The 22,312-nt window shown below is 37.0% G+C and overlaps 1 protein-coding gene across 5 annotated transcripts in view; it reads right to left on the reverse strand.

Annotated features, from left to right (window-relative positions):
- MAN1A2 (mannosidase alpha class 1A member 2) overlaps window positions 1–22,312 on the reverse strand; it is a 181,046-nt gene that overhangs the window by 24,228 nt on the left and 134,506 nt on the right. For all 5 annotated transcript variants that reach the window (XM_047083549.1, XM_047083550.1, XM_047083551.1 and 2 more), the window contains 4 exons: window positions 19,497–19,612; window positions 16,068–16,287; window positions 10,559–10,731; window positions 6,391–6,506 (listed from right to left, as the gene is read on the reverse strand). In XM_047083549.1, coding sequence (XP_046939505.1) covers window positions 6,391–6,506; window positions 10,559–10,731; window positions 16,068–16,287; window positions 19,497–19,612 — 625 coding nt within the window. The remainder of the gene's footprint in view (window positions 1–6,390; window positions 6,507–10,558; window positions 10,732–16,067; window positions 16,288–19,496; window positions 19,613–22,312) is intronic.

The following is a 22,312-nucleotide window of genomic DNA, read 5'->3' on the forward strand; positions in this document are numbered from 1 at the left end:
CACTCTCTGTCTTTCTCAAAAATAAACATTAAAAAAAAAAAAAAAAGACCAATAGCAAAATTTCAAGCTATACTGACAGGGTTACTAGAAAATAGAAGAGTATTATCTTGCATTGATGTGAGTATAATGACCAAAGTAGGGACTGGTAACCTGAACTGGTTTAACCACATCTTAAATGCAGTGTTCAGTCCAGAAAACCATGGACTCATGTCCACAGAAGGCAAGCAGACCAGTGCCATAGAAAGAAATAGTACACAAACCTGCAATCTTTAGCCTGGCAAATATGCAGCGGACTGTATACTTCCAAAGGGCAAAACATGTATCACTGAATGGAGCTCACAGTGAAGCAGATTTTAACTCAATGTAAGAAAGAGTTTTCTAATAAGAAAGGCTTTTGTACAGTGGCACGGGTTGGCCTTCTGAGGCAGTGAGCTGCCCATCAACCGAAAAGATTAACAGAAGACTTTATGACACAATACTCTGTATGTTGTAAAGATACTTTTAGCACTGGGAATGTGTGTAGGAGGAAGAAATGGATTGTGGTGGTTTCTGTTGGAATGAATGACCTCTAAATTTTCTTGCAGCTCAAAAAATTCCTTTTGATTCTAGGCACAAAAACAGCAATTAAATTTGAGGCAAGAAAATATGGTTGTAGTTGAATTTACTTAAAAGACTCTGGTTTTTTTCTGATTACAAAAGTAAAAACAATGTTTTGATGTGGAAATACATATGAAGACATTTATCTACATGTTTTATCTATACATGTGTGTATATATACATGTATATATTTATATGTGTATATGTGCAGGTAATAGCCTACTAATTATACCATGAGGAGTCTCTATTACTGGATCCATAATATCCACTGTGGATGTGCCATAATTTATTTAACCATCCAACTGTTACTAAACATAACTCTTTATTTTTATAAATGCACTAAACACCCTTGTACATAAATTTTTTTCTATAGCTTTGACTAAGACTCTTGACCTATTCTTACATAGTTTTCCAGAATTTTGCTATTATATTCGAAGTTTGAATTTTAAGAGATAGGAAGGGGGAAAAGTACATAAGGAGGATTCACAGGAAGCCACACAAAACATAACTTCTGCCCCCAGAGATTTTCCCACCGAAGACAGACACACTGTGGTGGCAAGCTTGGCCTTTACAGTGTTTCTCTTTCAATAACAAACTTTTAAGAGGACCATGGTTCCAATAACCTGTGATTTCTTGCAGCCTTTAATGCCTAATATATAGGAACGCAGAAAAAGATGGGAATGCGTCTTCAGCAAGTACACTTATCAGACCTTCGAATCAAGACGCCAACAGCACTGTGCTGAGATCCGACGAAAGCCAAACGAGACCTAGGTTAACAGATGTAGATACTGAGGTACAGATATATCTCTTGGAATTGTTGTAACTTAAGGGGCCCTGGATCACCTGCTACGTCGCTAAAAACCAATGAAAAAAACAGTCCTCAGAGCAAACAAACCCGTTACCAAAGACTCTTTCTTGCAAGTATGGCACAGTGGTATTGCCTCCTATTTCTGTATAACAGTCCAGACTCCAAACAAAACGCTTCAAGTTTAGCAATTCCTCCTGAGCTGAAAGCTAGTCAAGGCTGGCTTTTCCTTTCTTCCATAATCCCTCCCCTCACCTAAAGAGCAGACTGCCTTGTATTACTAATAATATGCCACCATTTTCAAGAGCCTAAATCTCCTCTTAAAATATGCAGATATAAATATTCTACAAATTCAATCTTGAGAAAATCCCTCCAGGGCCTTCTGTCCCATTCAATCTAGACTGATAAACCTCTTGATCTTTCCTTCATTTGTTCCCTAATTCCATGTCTTCTTTTTTGGTTTCTACTCAGCGTTGATGGCACATATCCTCCAAGACATTAACTGAGAAAGTAGGTTTGTGAGACCCTGCATGACTAGAAACTTCGAATTCTAAGTTGGAATTTTCTCTCAGAATTTTGAAACAACTGCTCCACTGCTTCTAGCTTTCACTGTTGTTCTTGAGAAGTCTGAAGCCCCGCCTGATGTCAGATCATTTTTCTCGGACTTTTATTCCCCCTCTTTTTGGAAGCTGCTGGATCTTTCCTTTACCCGCAAGTGTTCTGAATATGGCCTTGTGCCTTGGTGCGGGTCTGTTTTCATCCACTGTGCTGGAATCTTGATGGCTGCTTTCAATCTGGAAACTAATGTCCTTCAGTTCTGGGATATTTTCTTGAATTACCTTGTTGTATTCATATTTTGTTTTTTAAACAAACTTTAAACACTTGAAGTATAACATACAGACATAAACATGCACATATCTTACATATTTATTTTGACAAATATTTCTAAGTCAATACTGCCCATTAACATTTAAAAGTGAAGCCCCAAATGCTGACTAGACACCGTAGGCATGTTGCCATTTCCTAGTGGTTGCACCACTCGGGGATGGGGGAGGAAATGGCCATTTTGCTGAGGGAGCCTCACGTAGCAGTGCCCCTGGATTTTCTTCTTGCAGGCAAATCCATTTCCCCGGAAAGGAGCCCTCCAATCTCCCATCTACTACCTTCAGCTGGGCCTGCCATCCCGGCAGCCCACAGCCTCCGTGATTTGACCTCTTCGGACAAGACGTCTCTAGTTTCATTCGTGGTAGAGATGAGATGAGGCGGGGGGGGGGGACTGAGGTCTAGCTACTCCTTCTATAAACTTACTTAAAAATTCTACAGTTTTCAATCCTACTATGTCAAGTCCTGCGTTTTTCCAAAGTTCTAAAGCACTCACCAGTTTGCTTCCAGTTAACATCTCCTGATGCAGGTACTTAGCTTCTCTGTTTTCCATCTTCTAAAAATTTGCTGACATCTCTTGTCTCTGTTGATTTCTTTCTCATTCTTTTTGTCCTTGAACATTGCACCTGCTTAGCCCTCTATAGTCATTTTAATGGCTTTCATGAGAGAGTGGAGGATAAATCAAGTGTTCGCTATGCCAAGCTAACCTGGAACGCCTCCTTTGTTACATGTAGCCATCTTCAAACATCAGATATATGCTTTCTTTTCTCTTCATCCTCAAAAGCTTCCTGCACTTGTATTTTGAGCTCCAGATCTATATTTGCAAATGCCTCTTGGGAACATATGTCAAAAGTAACTCATTATCTTTTCTGAAAATCTACTTCTTCTTGCAACTTGGTGTCATAATCCTTACAGTTACCCACACTGAAAACTGAAATGTTATCTCCTACTCTTCCTTCTTTCTGGATCTCCCTGTATCTAGTAAGATACTAGCACTTGTCAATTACACCCTCTAGAGCACCTGAATCTCATCCTTCATATGTCACTGTCTGCCTTACAGCTATTCCCCGAATACTAAGTCATCCTACTCTACCCATTTTGCCTTCAAGTCTGGTTTAAATGCCACCACTTCCATGAAGTCTTCCTTTCTGCTTTCTAGGTTAAGTAAACACTTCCTCCTCTGGAGGACTGCTCACTTTATTAACATTTCTCTTGTACACTTAACTATATTTAACATTTTTTGCAAACCTGCATGTGTTTTATTTCCTCTGTTAGAACGTTAGAGTTTTAAGGAAAGAGGCCTCAAAGGAATCTATCCCTGACCTTGCTCATTACATAGTTTTTATCATGCCATCAGTATGTATGCTATAGAAATAAACACATTGGCAACTACTGAGGCAAACAAAAGAAACAGAGGACACAGCATTTTACCTTCTGGAGAGAAATGTGTAGTTATAGCTGTAGGACAATAATATGTAAAAGGTAAAACAGCCCTCAACTAGGTCAAGAACACATGCTATTACATTTAACTCTGCTGCTCCCAAGCCAATCAGTTGCCATCTCTGATAGCCAAAACACACGGATTACTGCCCTTTAATGAATGGACAATAAATATGAACCGCTTGATAGAATATACAATCTTCAGTCAACAGCTACTCAGCTTCTGATAAAAGCCTGTTTAAATTAATTGGTATTTGAGAAAAATCTATGAAGTCATACTAATCTTCATTCCTCTATAGAGTTTCAAGCTCTATCTTAATAGTAAGAAAAATATAAACCTACAACTACATTAGTCTTCACAGAAATGTCTTGATTCAAATGCATTCTACATTACGCCATCAGTTTTTATAAAGAATAAGTCACATTAAGAGTTTTGCATCTTCTATAAAACGTCACTGTTTGAAGACATCTGCCATTATGTACTAGGATGAGCCCTATAAAACTGCCAGTATTTCACTGTTGTTGACTTTTAAAAAGGGCATTTTTATGTGGTTCATCTAATAGTTCAGTACTTAATAACAAGCTATGAAATTAGGTCATCTTATAATTCAGCAGTAAGAAAAAATTGGTCTCATTTGTCAAAGTCATATGTTCTCCCAACTCACAAAGATGAAAATGACACTGAGCAAGATGCTTCCTTTTTGCTACCAGGAGGCTCAGTGCTGATGTAGTACTCAACTGTGATAATTCTGTAGCCTAGATTTTGTTATAATTATCTGAATGATTCTTCTTGTCTCACCCTTTTCACTTTTATTGATTCAAAAACGTATATGTGTTTTTGTGAAAGTGAGTATTGTGGCAATTATATATATATATGTATGTACATATACATATATATATATATATGCAAATTATATATATATATAATTGGTTACCTAGAGTGCTGTGTTGAGAAGGATTCTTCCTGAACTTGGCAGTGGAAAGTACCAAGGTCAGATGGTAATATTCCATATACGTAACTGGAAGGGGAAAGGCAGCACGCCACATATTTGCAACTCCATCTCATGTCCTAATGGGGACACTGAAGAGGAATCTGAGAATTAATTATGAAAGCCAATCTGCAAGAAGTGAGATCTGAACTCAATTTAGAAATAAGAGAGGGGCATTAATTGATAGAAATGGTAAAGGCATTCCCATCAGAGCCAATAAAACATGAAACAGACAATAAAATGAAAGGGAGTATATATACATGTGTGTGTGTATGTGTATGGATACACAAATAGTCACTGTGCCATCCTTACAATTTCCTGGTCTAAAAAAAAAAAAAAAGAGATCTTAGATAATTTGGGTCAAAGTCCACCGTTTATGGCTATGAAAACTGAAAGCAAAGAAACCTTATTCTGACACACTCTCCCAGCTTACAGCAAGTGTGTAACTAAAGCTGCTGTGGTTTTGCCTTCTCACCCAGTGCTCTACCTCACACGGTCCCAGTCTAACCATGCAGGGTGAGCCCAACAAGGAAGGACCAGAGGCCGGGGGGCTGACTACTGAGCAGATGTTCTAAACCATCAGCAGCAGTAAGGGTTTGGGTTAGGATCAGTCACAGATAGGGAAAGGAGGGGGCAAAATAAAGAAACAATGTAACACGAATCGTAAAGAGTTAATGATATATTAGAGAAAAAAGAAATAAGTTTATAATGTACATGAAGAAAAGGTGGGAAAATACGAGTGCTAGGGACACTAAAGGAAAAACCAGAATAAGATGGCCATTTGAGATCAGAAACTTAGTCTGCGATAGGTACATTTCGATTGTAATGTCCCAACACATACGCCACAAGTAGACTAGAATGCAGACTCCAGGAGGGTAGGGATTTTTGTCCTTTTTGTCTGCTGACACATCCGCAATTAGCCTGAACCATGCCTGGAAATAAACTTTTTTTTTTTTTTTTTGAACAAATGAAGTTTGTTTCTGAGGCACTCAGGTACAGACACACAGGAAATAGAAATATGAAATTTACGAGAGGGTATCAAAAGAGATTTACTTGGGAGATCCGCAGGGAAGTGGACACATGTAAGGTGTCAGTTTCTGGAGCTCTGCCTGGAGTTCTGAGTACAAGCCCAAACAACAGTGGTCTTTCTTTTCCATTGTTCCTTTTATGTGTGTCTTTACAGGAACTCTTACAGAGAGGAGGGATGACTGTGGTCATATACCCTCTAGTACCATCACAACTCCGTTATTATTCCTAACGGACTTCGTTAGTGCGAGCAGGGGGTTCAGGTGCAGTCCCAGGACCAGCAGGACCAGGGTCAGCGGGGAGTTTGCCAGAAACGCAAATTCTCAGGTCCTGCGCTAGGTCCACCACAGGAGAAACTGTGCAGTTGTGGCCTCGTTACCGATGCTTTCAGGAGTCTTCCAGGTGATTCTAACGCATCCCACAGAGCCGAGAACAAAGCAAAGGTACTCAACTCTTAGTGGACAAAATACCTACCTCATAGTTTAAGTCATTCTTCTGGAGATGCAGCTAACAATTTAAGACCCGATTACAGAAAAAGGTATTTGTAATAGAATCTGGTGTCACAGGCCACCAGTCATAACTCCTCAAGCAGAGACCACGCAGCGACACCTGCCTACAGTAAAAACAGAGTATTTAAAGGCATCCACTTACTTCAACGTCTCAGCGAGAAAGAAACTCTGCTGCACATCGTCGTGGGTAGGAGTAGACGAGTACACGTCCTTCACCCCGGAAAACCCGCCGCTCACTCGGCAATACTTCTCAATAGCCTGTGAGAGAGACCAGACAGAAGAATCAATTCCACACAATTTCACGTCTTGGGGACAAATTAAGGAACCCCAGTCAAAAGTTCACAAAGATCTATCTGAGGATTTGACAGATTAAGAATAAAACTTATTACTGAATGGGAATATTCTCACACTGGAAAAATTAACGGAGGGATCTGTTTCCTGTGGAACTTTTCCCCCTCCAAAACTCTTCAATCTTTTAAAAGCATCTTCTATTTTCCTAACTGAGGAAAGTCAAGTTTGGGCTACTCACACTGAATTAGAGACCTGTCTGGCATAATAAAACCTCATTAATTCTAACAAATCAAGGGCGGTCAGTCTGAATTAAAATTTTCAAAGGGAATTTTTTCACTTCTAAGGATAAACCACCCAAAACAAGCTTAAAGAAAAGTATTACCTAAGAGCTCTGCTCTCCATAGTAATAAGCAAGGAGGTAATATTTACTGCAAACATACTACGTGACAGATGCTACATTACAATCCTAGCAGTTAGACATTACAGGTGGTACCAACTGGCAGGAAGCAGCCATCCACATACCCACTACAACAAGAATCACCATGTTAAGAGCCAACCATTAGGATGTATTTGCTCTAAGTCAAGGCTCTTCTAAGAGCTTCACATGTATCATTGAAATCTCCCAACAACCCGTGAGGTTGTCTTAGGAGGCTCCACTTTTCCCACAGGAAAACTACGGCAAAGGGTGAGTTGCTCTACATTATTGCTAACTACTGTGCTCTGCTGTCCAACTCGGAGCTAAAACTCTTAATTTGTATCTCTTCTTGCAGCTTTTGAACGTGCCTAAATAAAATATACTCAATCCAATGGAATCCATTCAAAACCCTGTTTTTTTAAAGTTTGAGAGAGAGAGAGAACCCATTCAAAACCCTGTTTTCTTAAAAAGTTTATTTTGAGACAGCGAGCAAGAGAGCACACACAAGGGGGGCGGGGTGCAGAGACAGAGGGAGAGAGAGAATCCAAGCAGGCTCTGTGCTGTCACAAGGCTCGATCTTAGGAACCGTGAGATCATGACCTGAGCTGAAATCAAGAGTCAGACGCTTAACTGACTGAGCCACCCAGGTGCCCCTCCAAAGCCTATCTTTAATTCAGAGCAACCGAATATCCTGCTTATGCAGGTGTATATCATACTCTAAAATTAAGCCATTCATGAGAAGTTGAATTACACATGGTTCTTTTCTTTTTCTACCTAACCCTGAGATACTGTCTAATGAAGGTATAGTTATTCAATCATTACTGCCATGGCTTTTTGTTCCTAGTCTTGCTAATTTTCTTATTCTTCTGGTCTGTCTCCTTTCTAATGAAAAGCTAATTAACACTGAAAGTTTTTATTTAATCAAGCTGTTCGTTTTTATATAATTCCATTTTAATTACAGCTGGATTTTAAAAGTCTTCTTACCAGTTTGGGGCTTTTTTCTATCTAAATATTTTAAATGTATTTTGAATTCAAGAGTTTTTAAATGCCACATTCTGCGCAATGATCATGTGTCTTTACCACCAGAAAACTATCAGAGCAGTTTAAGGATACTGAGAAAGTAGCAGGGAGGCATGACTAATCTTTAAGCCATTTAGAGTCATTTCTTGGAGGCAAGTTTTCATGCAAATATATTCAAGTTTGGAAGTTTGAAGACGTGACTGGAATAGCTAAGGCTACAGAAGACATACGAGATACCATTCTTCAGTCTCAGCCTGTCTTCCCTTTACCTTCTTCATACCCAACAGGGAGGCCAGTGATAGGGAGAAGAAAGCAACTTCTATTTAAGAGGTGACTCGTCCTCTTTTGTCTTTGCCCCCCTTTTCTGCATCATGGCATACTTCTGAACCTTGAATTTAAAGTATAATTATTTCAGTTCTTGTTCTCTATATTTGGAGTTTGTGTGTCTATCTAGACTGTAAAAACAACATTCTAACTCCTGTCATTCGACAGACTTAGGTTAAAGCCTGAGCTCGTGAAACTTCTTTTTAATAGACAGAGTAGGGCCATACTTTAAGAAGGTGCACAGGAAAAAAGAACCTTAAGAAAAGGATAGATTATCCTATAGTGTTTCTCACTGAGTGGACAGGTTTCTGCCACCACCCCCCACTCTGCTGCCCCACGTGATTCAGATAAATCTTTCTTATTCCTCTGAATAAGAATCATTAAATATTAGGAGACATTCAAGTCAGACATCGCAGGGTTGCTTTACCTATTTCTCGCATATACAATATTGCTTAACGTACATGAGCATTAGTAAGCCACTGCTATCCACACAAGTGTGTGTGTCCTATTCTCGAACCACTGTGACAACAGTTGGTTATCTTCCCAACAGTGGCAAGACTCTGTAAAGAGAATTTCACCAGCAGTTATGATCCTGTCTGGAATTCTGGAAGTAAGAGGCCAGTGAAAAGCAGCATCAACAAATGCAGCATCCCTTCCCGTTCAATGTAACCACCTGTCTCCGCTAATGTTCTTTTTGTTAAACTCTGCAAAGACTATCCAGGTCTGAATGACAAATGACACAGAAGTGCCCTCACTGTAGTGCAAGTCTTTATCACACTGCTCCTAGATCACTGGCAGCGGTCTCCCAAATCCAGCAATTTGCAGCTTATAATCAGAGCCTTTGTTCGGTCACTCCCCACTAAATAGCCTTTAGTGGCTCCTTTCTCTTTAAAAAACGTTTAGTAATCCTAGAATGGACTCTTCCAGTTAGTTGGTCTTGGTGGGCAGGACATGGTGAGGAAAAAGATCTGACAGGCTGTTTAGACAGGCAAAGGACTTTCTATCTCCACCTCCTGTATGAGAAACACTTATGTAGTAACTGGGAGAGGTGTCTGGTTGTGAGTGCGTGCGTGTGCGTGTGTGTGCGTGTGTGTGTGTGTGTGTGTGTGTGTGTTATTCCTGAACCACTGGGTAAAGGACACATCCCTTGATCTGGCATGTAAGACCATCTACATAACGGCTCCAAACTTCACTCCCTCTGGTGGCCACTGTGAAACCTTCTTTTTACATAAACTGGTCCACGTTCTGCCGGAAAACCTATCTTGCCCATTCTTACTTGAGCAAGTTACTGACACTACTTATCTCACCTACAATGTCATCTAGGCTGCACATTCATCATAATTAGTGCTATTTATCACAATTAGCATATCTCAGACAATAAATGCTCCCTCACTCCTGGGAATAAGCTATACTTTCATGAGAAGACTAATATTTTTCTTCCTCCCCAGGTACTGACAGCCACCTTGTTCTCTGAAAGGCTAGTCTTTTAGGAATAAACTGCTTGCTTCCTTTACTTACTAACCATTAAATTTTTCTCATAAATAGATAAGTAAATAAAGTCTTTCAACCTAGAAAAATTTTAACAATTCACTGATTCTTCATTTGGTGGTTACTAAGAAATTACCTGGAACACAAGCGAATACAGGGTAATCTACCCAGGTAATTGTAAGTCTGGGCAATTTTACGATTTTTTTTTTATCCCGCTAGGGTTAAGCATTAATTGTCAAGTACAGAAACTATAGAATCATACTGAAACTCACAATGCCTTTTATTTTTTTTTTTAAATTTTTTTTTTTTCAACGTTTATTTATTTTTGGGACAGAGAGAGACAGAGCATGAACGGGGGAGGGGCAGAGAGAGAGGGAGACACAGAATCGGAAACAGGCTCCAGGCTCTGAGCCATCAGCCCAGAGCCCGACGCGGGGCTCGAACTCACGGACCGCGAGATCGTGACCTGGCTGAAGTCGGACGCTTAACCGACTGCGCCACCCAGGCGCCCCTCACAATGCCTTTTAAATGACACTTTATAGTTATTCAAGAAGAAGAATGAGTGCACACCCATAGGAAAATAGTTTTATTCAAGAACTAAATCGGATTTTCCTTCTATTGCTTAAGAAACTTAGAAATCGAGTCACAGAGTTTTTCCATCACATAATTGGCAGGAGCACTATGGTTACCGAACATGAGGCAACACGGATGGCACGATGGGAAAGCTTGATTTAGCGCTCACGCACATAAAATGAAATATTGGCTTATTTACCAGTGCTGCTTCCCAGCCCCACTGCCTGTATCTTGGATCGTGAGTGAATCGCCATAGGTACCAATAGGTTTCAATTACTTCTGGACGGAGGATGTAATACTTTTCAGCCTGCCGGACGGCCACAGCCTCTACTGCACCATCAAACTTGAACGACTCAGGACCCAGCTTTAATGCTGTAACATGACCAAAGAAACAAATAAGCACAATAAGCCACTTGTGTTTGTTCACTAGAGCTTCTTTCTCCCCCCAAAACATGGGGTATAATGTAAAGTTAGTTCCATTTTGTTTTATTTTTATTCTTGCTGTTTTGCAAAACCAGTGACTTTAAAAGATCTACATTTGGTTTTCTTGTAATAGACTTACAAATATTCCTACTATCCTGACACGAAGTATTTCTCATACATAACGTTCATCAACATACTGCTGAATCTAACTATACTGACAAGTCTAGTAATCCTCTGGAAACAAATGCAAAGCTAGATGTAAGCACATTACATAATCTGTTTTGTTCCAAAATAAAATGAGACAGATAATTGTATTGTACAGAACTATTTTTTTAAAAGTCAAGACAATTTTAAAGTCCTTTTAATATAACACACATATATAGGAAAACACTGTAGAGCTCAGATCTTGAATTAGATTTAGATATAAGTTATATACTCTTCAAGCATACTATAGTATACAAAATGCGATATGTTTTACTTAAACCAGTTTTAAAAATAAACTCTTTTATCCTATAGCCTCTGTATATATAGCAAGAAAGATTCAAATTGCCAATCACCAAGAATTTTACCTGTGGTGCTCATTTATCAGTTTGAATAAAATAGCGCCATTACACATATATTTCAACGCTACATACTATTCTGTGAATGATATGATTTCCACTCAGGCTAGAATATAGAACTACATGAAAGTCTTTTTAATCACCTCTTTCTAATTACGCCTAGCACCCTAACTTTGGCCAATATAAAGTCATCTTCCATTGGGATGCTGGAGTCACACACAATTACCACTCTCAGCGGTCATTCTTTCCGTTTATTGGTGGCAAACAGTTTCAAGGTCTCTAATCTTTCAAAAAATGCTGGAAATTTTTATATTTTCTCAGAAAAGAAAAGGTAAAATAAGAATGATAATGCTGGTAGACCATAAACAGAATCATGCCATAGTTGCTGTCATGACATGTGTTGCTGTGGCCAAATTTCAGCCTTACAAGGGAGACAACGTAAGCTCTAAATAATCACATACAATTGTGAAAAACAGTCTTTCTCACCATCTACCACTCCCAAGAGAAAACACAAAACCAAAAAACATTGTACCAATCGTAGATAATTCTACTGAAAGCAAAACATGTGATCCAGAAAAGTGTATTGCTAAGTCTTAGAGAACTAAAGTAGAACTCAAGCACAGGACTTCAACCTGAAGGTCATGAATTCTATCTCTGGTGGGCTCTGAAAGAAGAAGACATTGTGTTGTGTTGTGTTGTGTTGTGTTGTGTTGTGTTGTGTTGTGTTGTGCTGAGAAGCCTCTGAGATTGTATGCAAAACTCTGTGTGCACATAAAGGTTTGACCAGCTCCTCAATGGGATCTGAGATTAGGATTAACCAACAAATCCTCAGTATTTTTTGTTAGAGAACTTCTAGCCAGCTTATTGACAAGGTCAGCATAAGATCAAATATGATTTGGCATTTTAATAAATGCTTTTAAAATGACTATAAAAGTCAAACATCCTAATAATGCCAATCTAATACAAGTACAGGAAGTCATTTGATCTGAATTTCTTATGTCTTTCCTTTCTCAAAGACTGAGTGCTAAGAACTGATTATATGGAATTTTTAAATGTTAATCTTAAGGCTAACTTTAAATTAGATAACTTCTGTAATGATAATATTGCCTGAATTTGAAGTAGAAATTGGCTGCATGGAACTAATATTTTTAACTTCTCGCTAAAAATTATGTCTCACTTATTGGTCATTCATAAATTCACAAATAAAGCACACCAGAGAGAGAACATATCTGTTTTGTGAGGAGCTGGCAAATAAAAATGTACAAGCCCAAATTATACACACATTACATCCATTACTCTGGTCAAATCGCTGGTTTTCATGTTTCTAAGGCATCATTTCTTAGTGCTGTTTTAAGAAACGTAAAAAATAATTTCCTAACATTTATCTTGCATTTAATGTCTATTTTCTACCTTTAATTTCCCACTTACACTTGATACTTCATTTCCAACAAGTAAAAACTGAGTTGAAATCATAAATAATTTAGTGCTGGGATACAAAAAGAACTCTAAGAGGATGCAAAAATCATCTAATGTAGGCAAAGGAAAGAGATATGCACAAATAAAAAAAATTAAAGTAAAATGTCAAATATGACAAAGGTCAACAGTAAGACACTAAAAAGTACATTTAAAGAAGGCATAGATTAGTCTGCAAGTCATAAGATTCTTCCAGATATGTAGAATCTGTAGAGATCTCAGGAAAAATAAGCATACTCAGGTCAACAAAATAAATACAAGAAAAAATAAAAAAGCATAATAAGGAATATTCTGGGACAGGCAATTTGACTACAGTTTGAGTAAGTTAATAATAAGGGAAGAACTTAAACTATTTCCCTCCTATTAACTTCCAAGGAAAAAAATAGTTGAAGAAACTCTTAAAGTATGTCTAAAACTCATGTCCAATGGATCTCTTTTCCATTGGATACGTTAAATGTATCTCAATATTAAAATTTCCCCCAGATGTGATAGTACGTGGTCTAGGGAAGATCTTACCCAACAACTTCCATAAGAAGTAAATTAAATAAAAGTCATTTTATTGATGTTCAGTAGTTTTTTTTTTTTTTTTTTAATCTAGAAACCTAGAAAAAGAAAGAATAGTACTATGTTTTGGAAGTCTACCATCTTGTTTGGCACCAATTCTGCATTATACCTCAGAATAAGCTAAAACAATGTTGTCTGAAACTAAGCTAAGTTACTGCTCAGTTTCACGAACAGACTGAGAAATGTTTCCTACAAACCCAGCTAAATTATTAAGCTGCAGGGCATGCTCATCAATAAGGCAGAATATATAAAGATTACCAAACTTTGAATTAACATTAATTCTAATTCCAACAACAAATGAAAGTGAAATTCCAAAGTAATTATTGTGTGAATTTAGCTGAAATAACTGCTAAGAAGTGAACAGGTATTTTTAAACAAGGTGGCCAAAAATACAGCACAGCTATACCAAAACACATAAGATATAATAACCAAGTGGGAAGGAAGCAACACTAGAATCTTGCCTTTTAATTCAAGGATCTAAACTGAGATTAAAGATGAGTAAAAACAGTGAAAGATTTGAAAATACAGGACACAAATCAAAGAGTAATCTTTTTGGGCATACCATGGCAAAGAGGGCCACAGGTTCATTGACTTGCAATGTGACAATGACAATCAGAACAAGTATGACAGCAACAACAATAGACTGGATGGTTTAAAATTTCATTTATACTCACAACAGCATTCTGAGGAAGACAGGATAGGTATTGTTATCCCATTGTTTTACAGATGGAGCACCTGAGACTTAGGCAGGTTAAATGACTTGCCTAAGGTTCACAGATAATAAATAGTGGAACATGGGATTTTTCAATCCTAGGCCACATTTTCTTTCTATAATATCACAGTATTTCATATCAGCATCAGCAATGTCATTACAAAATGTGAAAGTCAGAGAATCCTCTCATAACTCTGGTATTCTATGGATTTCTCAAAGGCAAGGGACAGGTCTTATTCACAATTCCACCTGTAAGCATCTAGCATAATGCTTGGCACATAATAGGTGTTCCATGTTTAATGGAGTGAATGGTTAATTATACTAACTACAGCATATCACATTTTTAATACGTCTGTATGAAATCCTACTGTTTTATATCTATTAGTGGATTTGTGGCCAAGACCTGCATAATAAGTCTTATTATCATGGGTCCTAGTACATACACTGAATAGCCATAGTGGTCCTCAATGTTTTACTAATTTTAGCTGCATTTTAAATATATATTTGATACTCTATATTATTAACATAATATAATTTAGCTTCTATTTATAACTTAGATCACTGACTTTCTACATACTACATACCAACACTAAACCACCCTAAAATAACTTCTACTTCAATGTCCTTTTGACTTAGTTGTAGTTTGTCAAGAAATGGAATCCCTGCCTTACTTAGTGAGAGAACTGAAGGGTCAATTTCACCATAAGTTCAATTCCTCATTATATAAAAACAACCTGAACTAACCTGAACTAAAATGAACTAGGATAAATTTTAAGCCAGTCACACCTGTGTCATGGTACCTGATGGCACAGCAACCCTAAGATGGAAATTCAGTTATTTAATAAAAGCAACAATTCAATTTCTGAAATCACAAATAGAAATTACTAGTGTTTACTTTTTCTGGGAACTCATTGTCCATTATTTCATATAGAAACACATTTTTAAAACCAGAAAAAAATCTTGGAAGGTCTACTTCAGTATTTCTCAGTCCTTTTTCAGGATGTTTAAAAACCTAATTGTTGGGGCGCCTGGGTGGCTCAGTCTGTTAAACGTCGGACTTTGGCTCAGGTCACAATCTCATGGTTTGTGAGTTTGAGCCCCTTAGCGGGATCTGTGGTGACAGCTCAGAGCCTGGAGCCTACTTTGGAATCTGTGCCTCCTTCTCTCTCTGCCCCTCTCCTGCTCATGTTCTCTTTTTTTAATAAAAAAATAAATAAATAACCTAATTGTCTTCTCTCTCTCTGAAATTTTAATAATAAATATACACTGTTTATCTATGACTGTATATAAATGACTGTATCTAAAAAAATGACTGTATACAAAAAAAGAAAAAAAGATTTTTTTTCACCCCCAAGAACCAATTTTTTTCACCACTGAAAACCAACTCATTTTTCAGGTAAGGACACTGAAGCCCCAAAATATTACATATGTGCCTAAAGCAATACAGAGGATCTTTTTAGTTAAACGCACAATCAACTCTAAAATTACTGGTAAACTAAGAGACTACTAGATACCTAGATAACAATTATACATTCAAATAACTACTATTATCTTTTGGTCACTCTTATTTTCACAAGAGTATAGACAAGCCAGTAATCTAAATCAGGTTTTGTGTTCTTTTAAGTAACTAGTCCTACAAAAGCTGAAATGAATGGCTAAAATGGATTCTTACTATACTAAATAATGTAATCCCATACATCCCCAAATGTCATTTGTCATCCCCGCCTCTTGTCACTAAAACAATTTCTTCAAAATCTTTATTAACAAAGTCAGTAGTAGAATTCAGAATTGAAAAAAATGATTCAGGAATACATTTCCAGAATTAAAAATTCAAGGTCTTAAGAAAATGATTTACTGTGTTAGAATAACCTATTTTAAAGTGAAAACTGCCCATATATTTTCCTCCTAATTTCTGGACATATTTTTAACTTAGAGGTTATTTTAGTCTAAGTAGTTAGTGTTATTAATACTCTTACCAGTTCTGTCATATGACTCATGACATGTACGTGCAATTTCTGCCCCTAGCTCTAAATAATGACCAGCTTTATCCATTCTGGAACCATCTGCTCCTAGTGCAAACATTCCCCCAGCAAAACAGGCCAAATGCCCCATCTTCTTTTCTAAGTGCCCATTTTTCCACTCTCCAATAAAGGTGAGACCTCCTCGGGACTTCTTAATAAGATGTTTCTCTATAGCCTACGAGAAAGAGAAGATAGTTAAAATTTTAGAAGCAAAGTGTTAGTGTTACTACATCCTTCTACTTATCATAAAACCTTGGTAATAGGATATTCTACAAACTGGTAACTTTCCCAAGCCGGAAGAGTTAATTTATAGTAAGTAAGTTTTGGAGAGTAAACAAGTTGCATATAATCTTGAACAAATATCCCATCACTACTACGACAAAGACAAGGTGGAAGAGGGAAGACTGGCCTAAAGACTACCTTTCAACACACCACCTGTATTATAGGTTTTTTTCTTCTTGAGCTAAATGGAATTCATAATAATCAACTGAGATCATGAATAGAAATAAATTAATATAGTTATATAACAAGTTTAACCCAAAAGACTCTACCAACTTATTTTCTATTTCATACAATAAAACTGAAGATGAAGAATATCTAAGTTAATCTAAAAATACGATTTTGACAGTTAAAATGGTTTCTCCTTTTCCATATAACTATACCTCTTGTCAAAGTACTTTAAGAAGGTACTAGTAGATGAGGCATCTTATAAGTTATAAAGCTTACAAAACTAGTTAAAGGTTCAAACTTAACTCCGTAGCCCCTTACTTTGCCAACTTAGGCACTTATTTTGGGTGTTGTGCCATGGCTATGAGAAACCAAGTGACAAACACAGTCCATCCTACTGGAACGTCAATTTTACTCACAAGATGTAGGGATGGCAAGAAAAATATTTTGTATTAAACTTGAATGTAACATAAAATAGAGTCCAACAATCACATTTAACTTTAAAAATGGGATTTTGGGGGCACCTAGGTAGTTCACTCGGTTGGGTGCCTGACTTGAGCTCAGGTCATGATCTCATGATTCGTGGGTTCAAGCCCCGCGTTGGGCTTTGTGCTCACAGCTCAGAGCCTGGAATCTGCTCCGGATTTTGTGTGTGTGTGTCTCCCTCTGCCCCTCCCCTGCTCGTTCCCTGTCTGGTCTCTCTCTCAAAAATAAATAAACATTAAAAAAATGAGACTTCTAAGAGCTTTGTTCCTTTGGACTATGTTCTCAGACTTTGCTAAATGGGGCTATAAATTAATTTTCTACCTTTAGTGATACTTCTAGGGAAAAGTATAACTTCATAAACTCAGTTCTCTTTGGTGAAAAGGTAAAAAGTATTACATCTGATTAGAAAATATACTTTCCTGACAATAAAGAGGAATAAAAGAATTAACCCACATGTTTGTAGATTGTTCTCTGACAAGTTCAATAACAGCTTTGGAAAAATCTATTGTGTATTCTTTATAATGGTGAGGTTTGTTTCAGAACTATAAGGAGTATGCCTTATTCGTCATGTTATACTTCACAAGGCCTGTTAAGTGTAGCTTACAGTCAATAAATGCTTGATTTACACGTTTTTGTTGTTCTTTTAACCACAGTACACTGAGGCACAAAAGAAAAGGTTAGTTTTTCCAGTGCAAGGACAATGTTTTTTATCTTTGTGAGCCTCGTGACATCTAGCACGTTTTCTACATGTAAGGCACCAATAAATGCCTCCTCAAGAAACAGTTATTGACTGCCCACAATGGAAAGAACACTATATGCCAAGTATTAGTTTAACTCCTCTGAGTTAAACAACTACAGGAAATTAGTTCCCTAAAAAGTAAGGATATAAAAAGGATAAAATTTTTGCTTTACTTTAAAAACAAAACAACTGTAACTCTGAATAGTGTTAATATATATGAAATATATACACAATCAACAAAGCCTAAATGTGTCTCTTTGAAAATCACAAACAGCTTTGATCCAAAAAAAAAAACAAAAAAAAAAAAAAAAAGGAGAAAAAACAAAACTCAAGAATATCAGGAATAAGGGGAGAGAAGGATGGGAAAATGGGTGAAGAAGAGTCAGATACAGGCTTCCAGTCATGGAATGAGTAAGTCACAGGGATAAAAGGAGCAATAAAAGTCAATGGTGAGCATAAAAGGGATAAAAGTCAATGGTGAGCATAGCATTATGTACCGACTTGTCAAATCACTGTTTTATACCTGAAAATTAATGACACATAATGTGTCGACAATACTTCATTAAAAATAAATGAGTAACAAATTAAAAGAAATGTTTACATGTAACTTTAAAAACTGATTAAAATCACTAAAGGGCTATGGGGTTATAGTGGATCAGAAAGCAAACAACGTAAGTGGTTAACACACTTCTCTATCTCACAGTTTTTACTTGGTAATATCGCATACAAGTGCTTCCAAGACTGAAACCTGTTCCAATTTTAAGCTGTCACAACACTGTGGTAAAAGGTTACATAAATATGAAACAGTCAAGTGGTTAAAAGCACAGGCCCTGGAGCCAGACTGTTCAGTTCCAGGCTCCATCACATACTAGATATGTGACTGTCAGCAATTATTCAACCTCTTTGTGCTGTTAAGGTCCTCATGTGTAAAATGATAGTAAAGATTATTTGCTTTCATATACATAAAAGGGGTTACAACAGCACTTGGCATGTGGAAAGTACTAGATAAGTGTTTTGCCCTTAGTATTTATCCATAAGGCTTTCCATGTGTAGGTTCAATGTCATTTGAAAGAAGAAATGTTTATGGAAATGTATATGTGACGTCAGAAGTTTTTTCAGTCTGTGTAGATAATAACTAAATGTAATTAAGTTTCCATACATAAATATGTTACACTAAATTCTTGAACAATTTCTTTAATGAATCATGGGAATCTACTCCCAAAACCAAGAGCACACTGTATACACTGTATGTTAACTTGACAATAAATTATATTTAAAAATTTGTTTAATGTTTATTCATTAATGTTTAATGTTTATTCATTAATTTTTGAGAGACAGAGACAGAGCTTGAGCAGGGGAGGGGGCAGAGGGGGGGTTACACAGAGTCTGAAGCAAGCTCCAGGCTCTGAACTGACAGCACAGAGCCCAAAGCGGGGCTCGAACCCACAGACTGTGAGATCATGACCTGAACCGAAGTCGGATGCTCAACCGACTGAGCCACCCAGGCGCCCCAACAATAAAATTATATTTAGAAGAAGAAAAAAGTAATAAAATGCCCCCAAAAATGAAAACAATGTAAGATTTTTATATTAAAATTCTAAAACTCTATAGGGAGGGCATATAATAAAACGCATGTAAGGTGTTCACTGGTCACTATGAAACATAGCATATATTCAGAATGTTAAGCAGGTAACTGTTGTGACAAGAATTACCTCAATAGCATCATCATACATTTTCCTTGCCTCATGGTCTGTTTTATCTGACATCAACCATGCTTTCAGTAAGTATTCATAAAAACTGTCTCCCAGCCCGCCAACTGACGTATGATCTGTAACGAAAGGAAAAGAGAAGGGTGAAGGTGGAGGAAAGAGAAGACAGAAGGCAATTCAATAATCTTTCTCAATTATAATGACTATTACTAGTCAGTCATTTAAAATTATACTGACAGGCTTACTTCCAGCCTACTTCAAATTTAGTTGAGCAAAAGTATACTCTCATCACTCTCCTCTACGTGGGTACCCAATTTTCCAGAAGTCTCTTCCTGCTGGATGAGGTATTTCACATATTTAGGAGTCTTTTTCTTCAGCCATGTAGTTTATACATTGTCACACAACCAAGCTTTTCCAGAACTGAAAACAATTATCTTTCATATGATAAGGACTTAAACTATACAAGCTAGAAGATTAAATATGAGATATACCTAAATCTGATGTTAACCAAAAAAGAGCCCATTTTTTCCATAGGGTGGTTAATGGTGATTTCTATTCTATAGACAGCAGATTAAAATAAGTCCAAGAATTCCTTGGTAATAATGCCCTGCATAATTTATATGTTTGCCGTATGTATATTCTTATTCTGCCCCATCTACACTTTTAATCCTATCCAAGGCAACATCATAACTCCCAAGGCAACCATACTCTTTTATCCCTGACTTTTGACAAGCCCTGCCCTACATTCTTAAGCTTTGTTTAAAAACACATATCCTCCCTGCATGAAAAGAAAAACAGCACACTTTTGCGAGCTGTCAATCATTCATGGAGTACCAGCGCTGGTTTTCTACTTTCGCAGGGAAAGGACAGACCCCTGGGTGGTCTGTGGAACAACTGGTTTTCTGCTTGGGGGAAAATGCATATTAATGTTTTTATCTGTAGCTCATAAATATAAATTTGTGGTGGATTAATGACTTAACAGTAAAACAGAAAACTGTAAGTACACCAGAAAAAAATATAATAAAATGTCTGCCCTTCTTTAGCGAATGATCTTCTTTGGCAAAACAAAGGAGCCACAAAGAAAAAGATTTATAGCAATATATGGTACAAGCTACCATAAATGAATCTGTAAGACAAGAAATAGAATAGGAACAGATATATGCAACACATAGAACAGAAGTAAGGGTTAATGCCCGGTACAAAGAAGCCTGATAACTAAATAAGAACAATTGCTACCGAGCACACACAAGTAATTTAAAAAAAGTAACACAAATTGATAATTAAAAAAGGAAGGAAGGAAAAAAGGAAGTTCAACTCCATCAGTGACCAGAGAAAAGCAAATTAAAACAATGAGGTTTCATTTTGTTGATTTAATTGGCAAACATTTTTCAAAGTATTTTTTTTTTAAGTTTATTTATTTTGAGAGCAAGTGAGAGCGGCGAAGGGGCAGAGAGAGAGGGAGAGAGAGAATTCCAAGCAGGTTCTGGGCTGACAGCAGGGCTCGATCTCACAAACAGTGAGATCATGACCTGAGCCGAGATCAAGAGTCGGACACTTTACCAACCGAACCACCCAGGCACCCTGGCAAACATGTTAAAAATTGTTAACGCCCAATGTGGATAAAGTTATGGTTCAAAGTTGCTGGGAATGGAGGGAAGTTTTATAGCAGCTTTCGAAATTTAAGTAGGCTTTCTACTTCTGGAATTATCCTGTAACAAATACTTGCACAAACACACAAGTATAGATATAAAAACAAAACAAAACAAACACTTCATCAGAGCACTATATTCATTAAACATAAGATAACTTCAAAAGTCTAGAGAAGTAGCTACATAAATTACAGTACAAACATATGTAACAGAACATGCAATCATTAAACAGAATCAGATGAATCTGCAATCTGTACCAGATATTGAAGGATATCTATTATATGCTGTTAAGTAAGGGAAGGACAAGTTTCAGAATAATATAGTTTGATACTGCTAAAATTTGTATTTTCAAAGAATATTACTGTACACATAGAAAAGGTATGAGAAGACAACTGTGCAGAGTAATTATATCTCAGAAAGTAGTCTTTCAGTTTTTACTTTGCATACTTATGTATTACTGGACTACATGTAACTTGTGTAATTAAATCATCTTTTGTTACAGAAAGTAATAAATGGGGGGAAGGCCACCAGTCACTTTCAAGAACATGTATGCTAATACTGTAGTAATTTGCTTGTACCTTCAGTAGCCTGCATCTCAAATGCTCTTTTCTCACTTTTTTCCCACTAGTCATTAGTGCACATGATGAATTTCACGTATGTATACACCCACAAATCCACCACCAAGATGAAAATACAATGCATTTCCAGCATTCCAAAAATCTGCCTCATGTGGCCCTCACAATCAATACCCAACTTCCAAAGATAACCATTTTTCTGACCTCAATCACTAAATGATTTGTCAAGTTCACATTAAAACGGCCATATACTCTCAAGAATGATTTGGTAGCTTAATGATTTCCTTTGTTTTCCATCTAAATGTCTAGAAGAAGGACCCCTCTGCCTTACATAGGCTTCCTCAGTCTCCAGCATTAAGTGTTTGGGCATCAGAGAAGACACTTAGGGGAACAGAAGACAGGTACAACGATCCCTTACTCTAAGCTTCGGACTGCACAAGAAAATCACGATTGAATTTCTAATAGTTTTCAATACTCATCACGCTTACATTTAAGAATTTTATAATGATGGTAATATATGATGATGGGCTGAGAGGATAAATTATACTTAGATGCTAAATTAATTCTAAAAGATTTAAATATTTTATGGTTACTG

This window comes from Lynx rufus, unplaced genomic scaffold (genome assembly GCF_022079265.1).
Source record: "Lynx rufus isolate CCGP_SWC_20201006 ecotype Redwood Valley unplaced genomic scaffold, mLynRuf1.p SCAF_2, whole genome shotgun sequence".
In the NCBI taxonomy this organism is placed as follows: domain Eukaryota; kingdom Metazoa; phylum Chordata; class Mammalia; order Carnivora; family Felidae; genus Lynx; species Lynx rufus.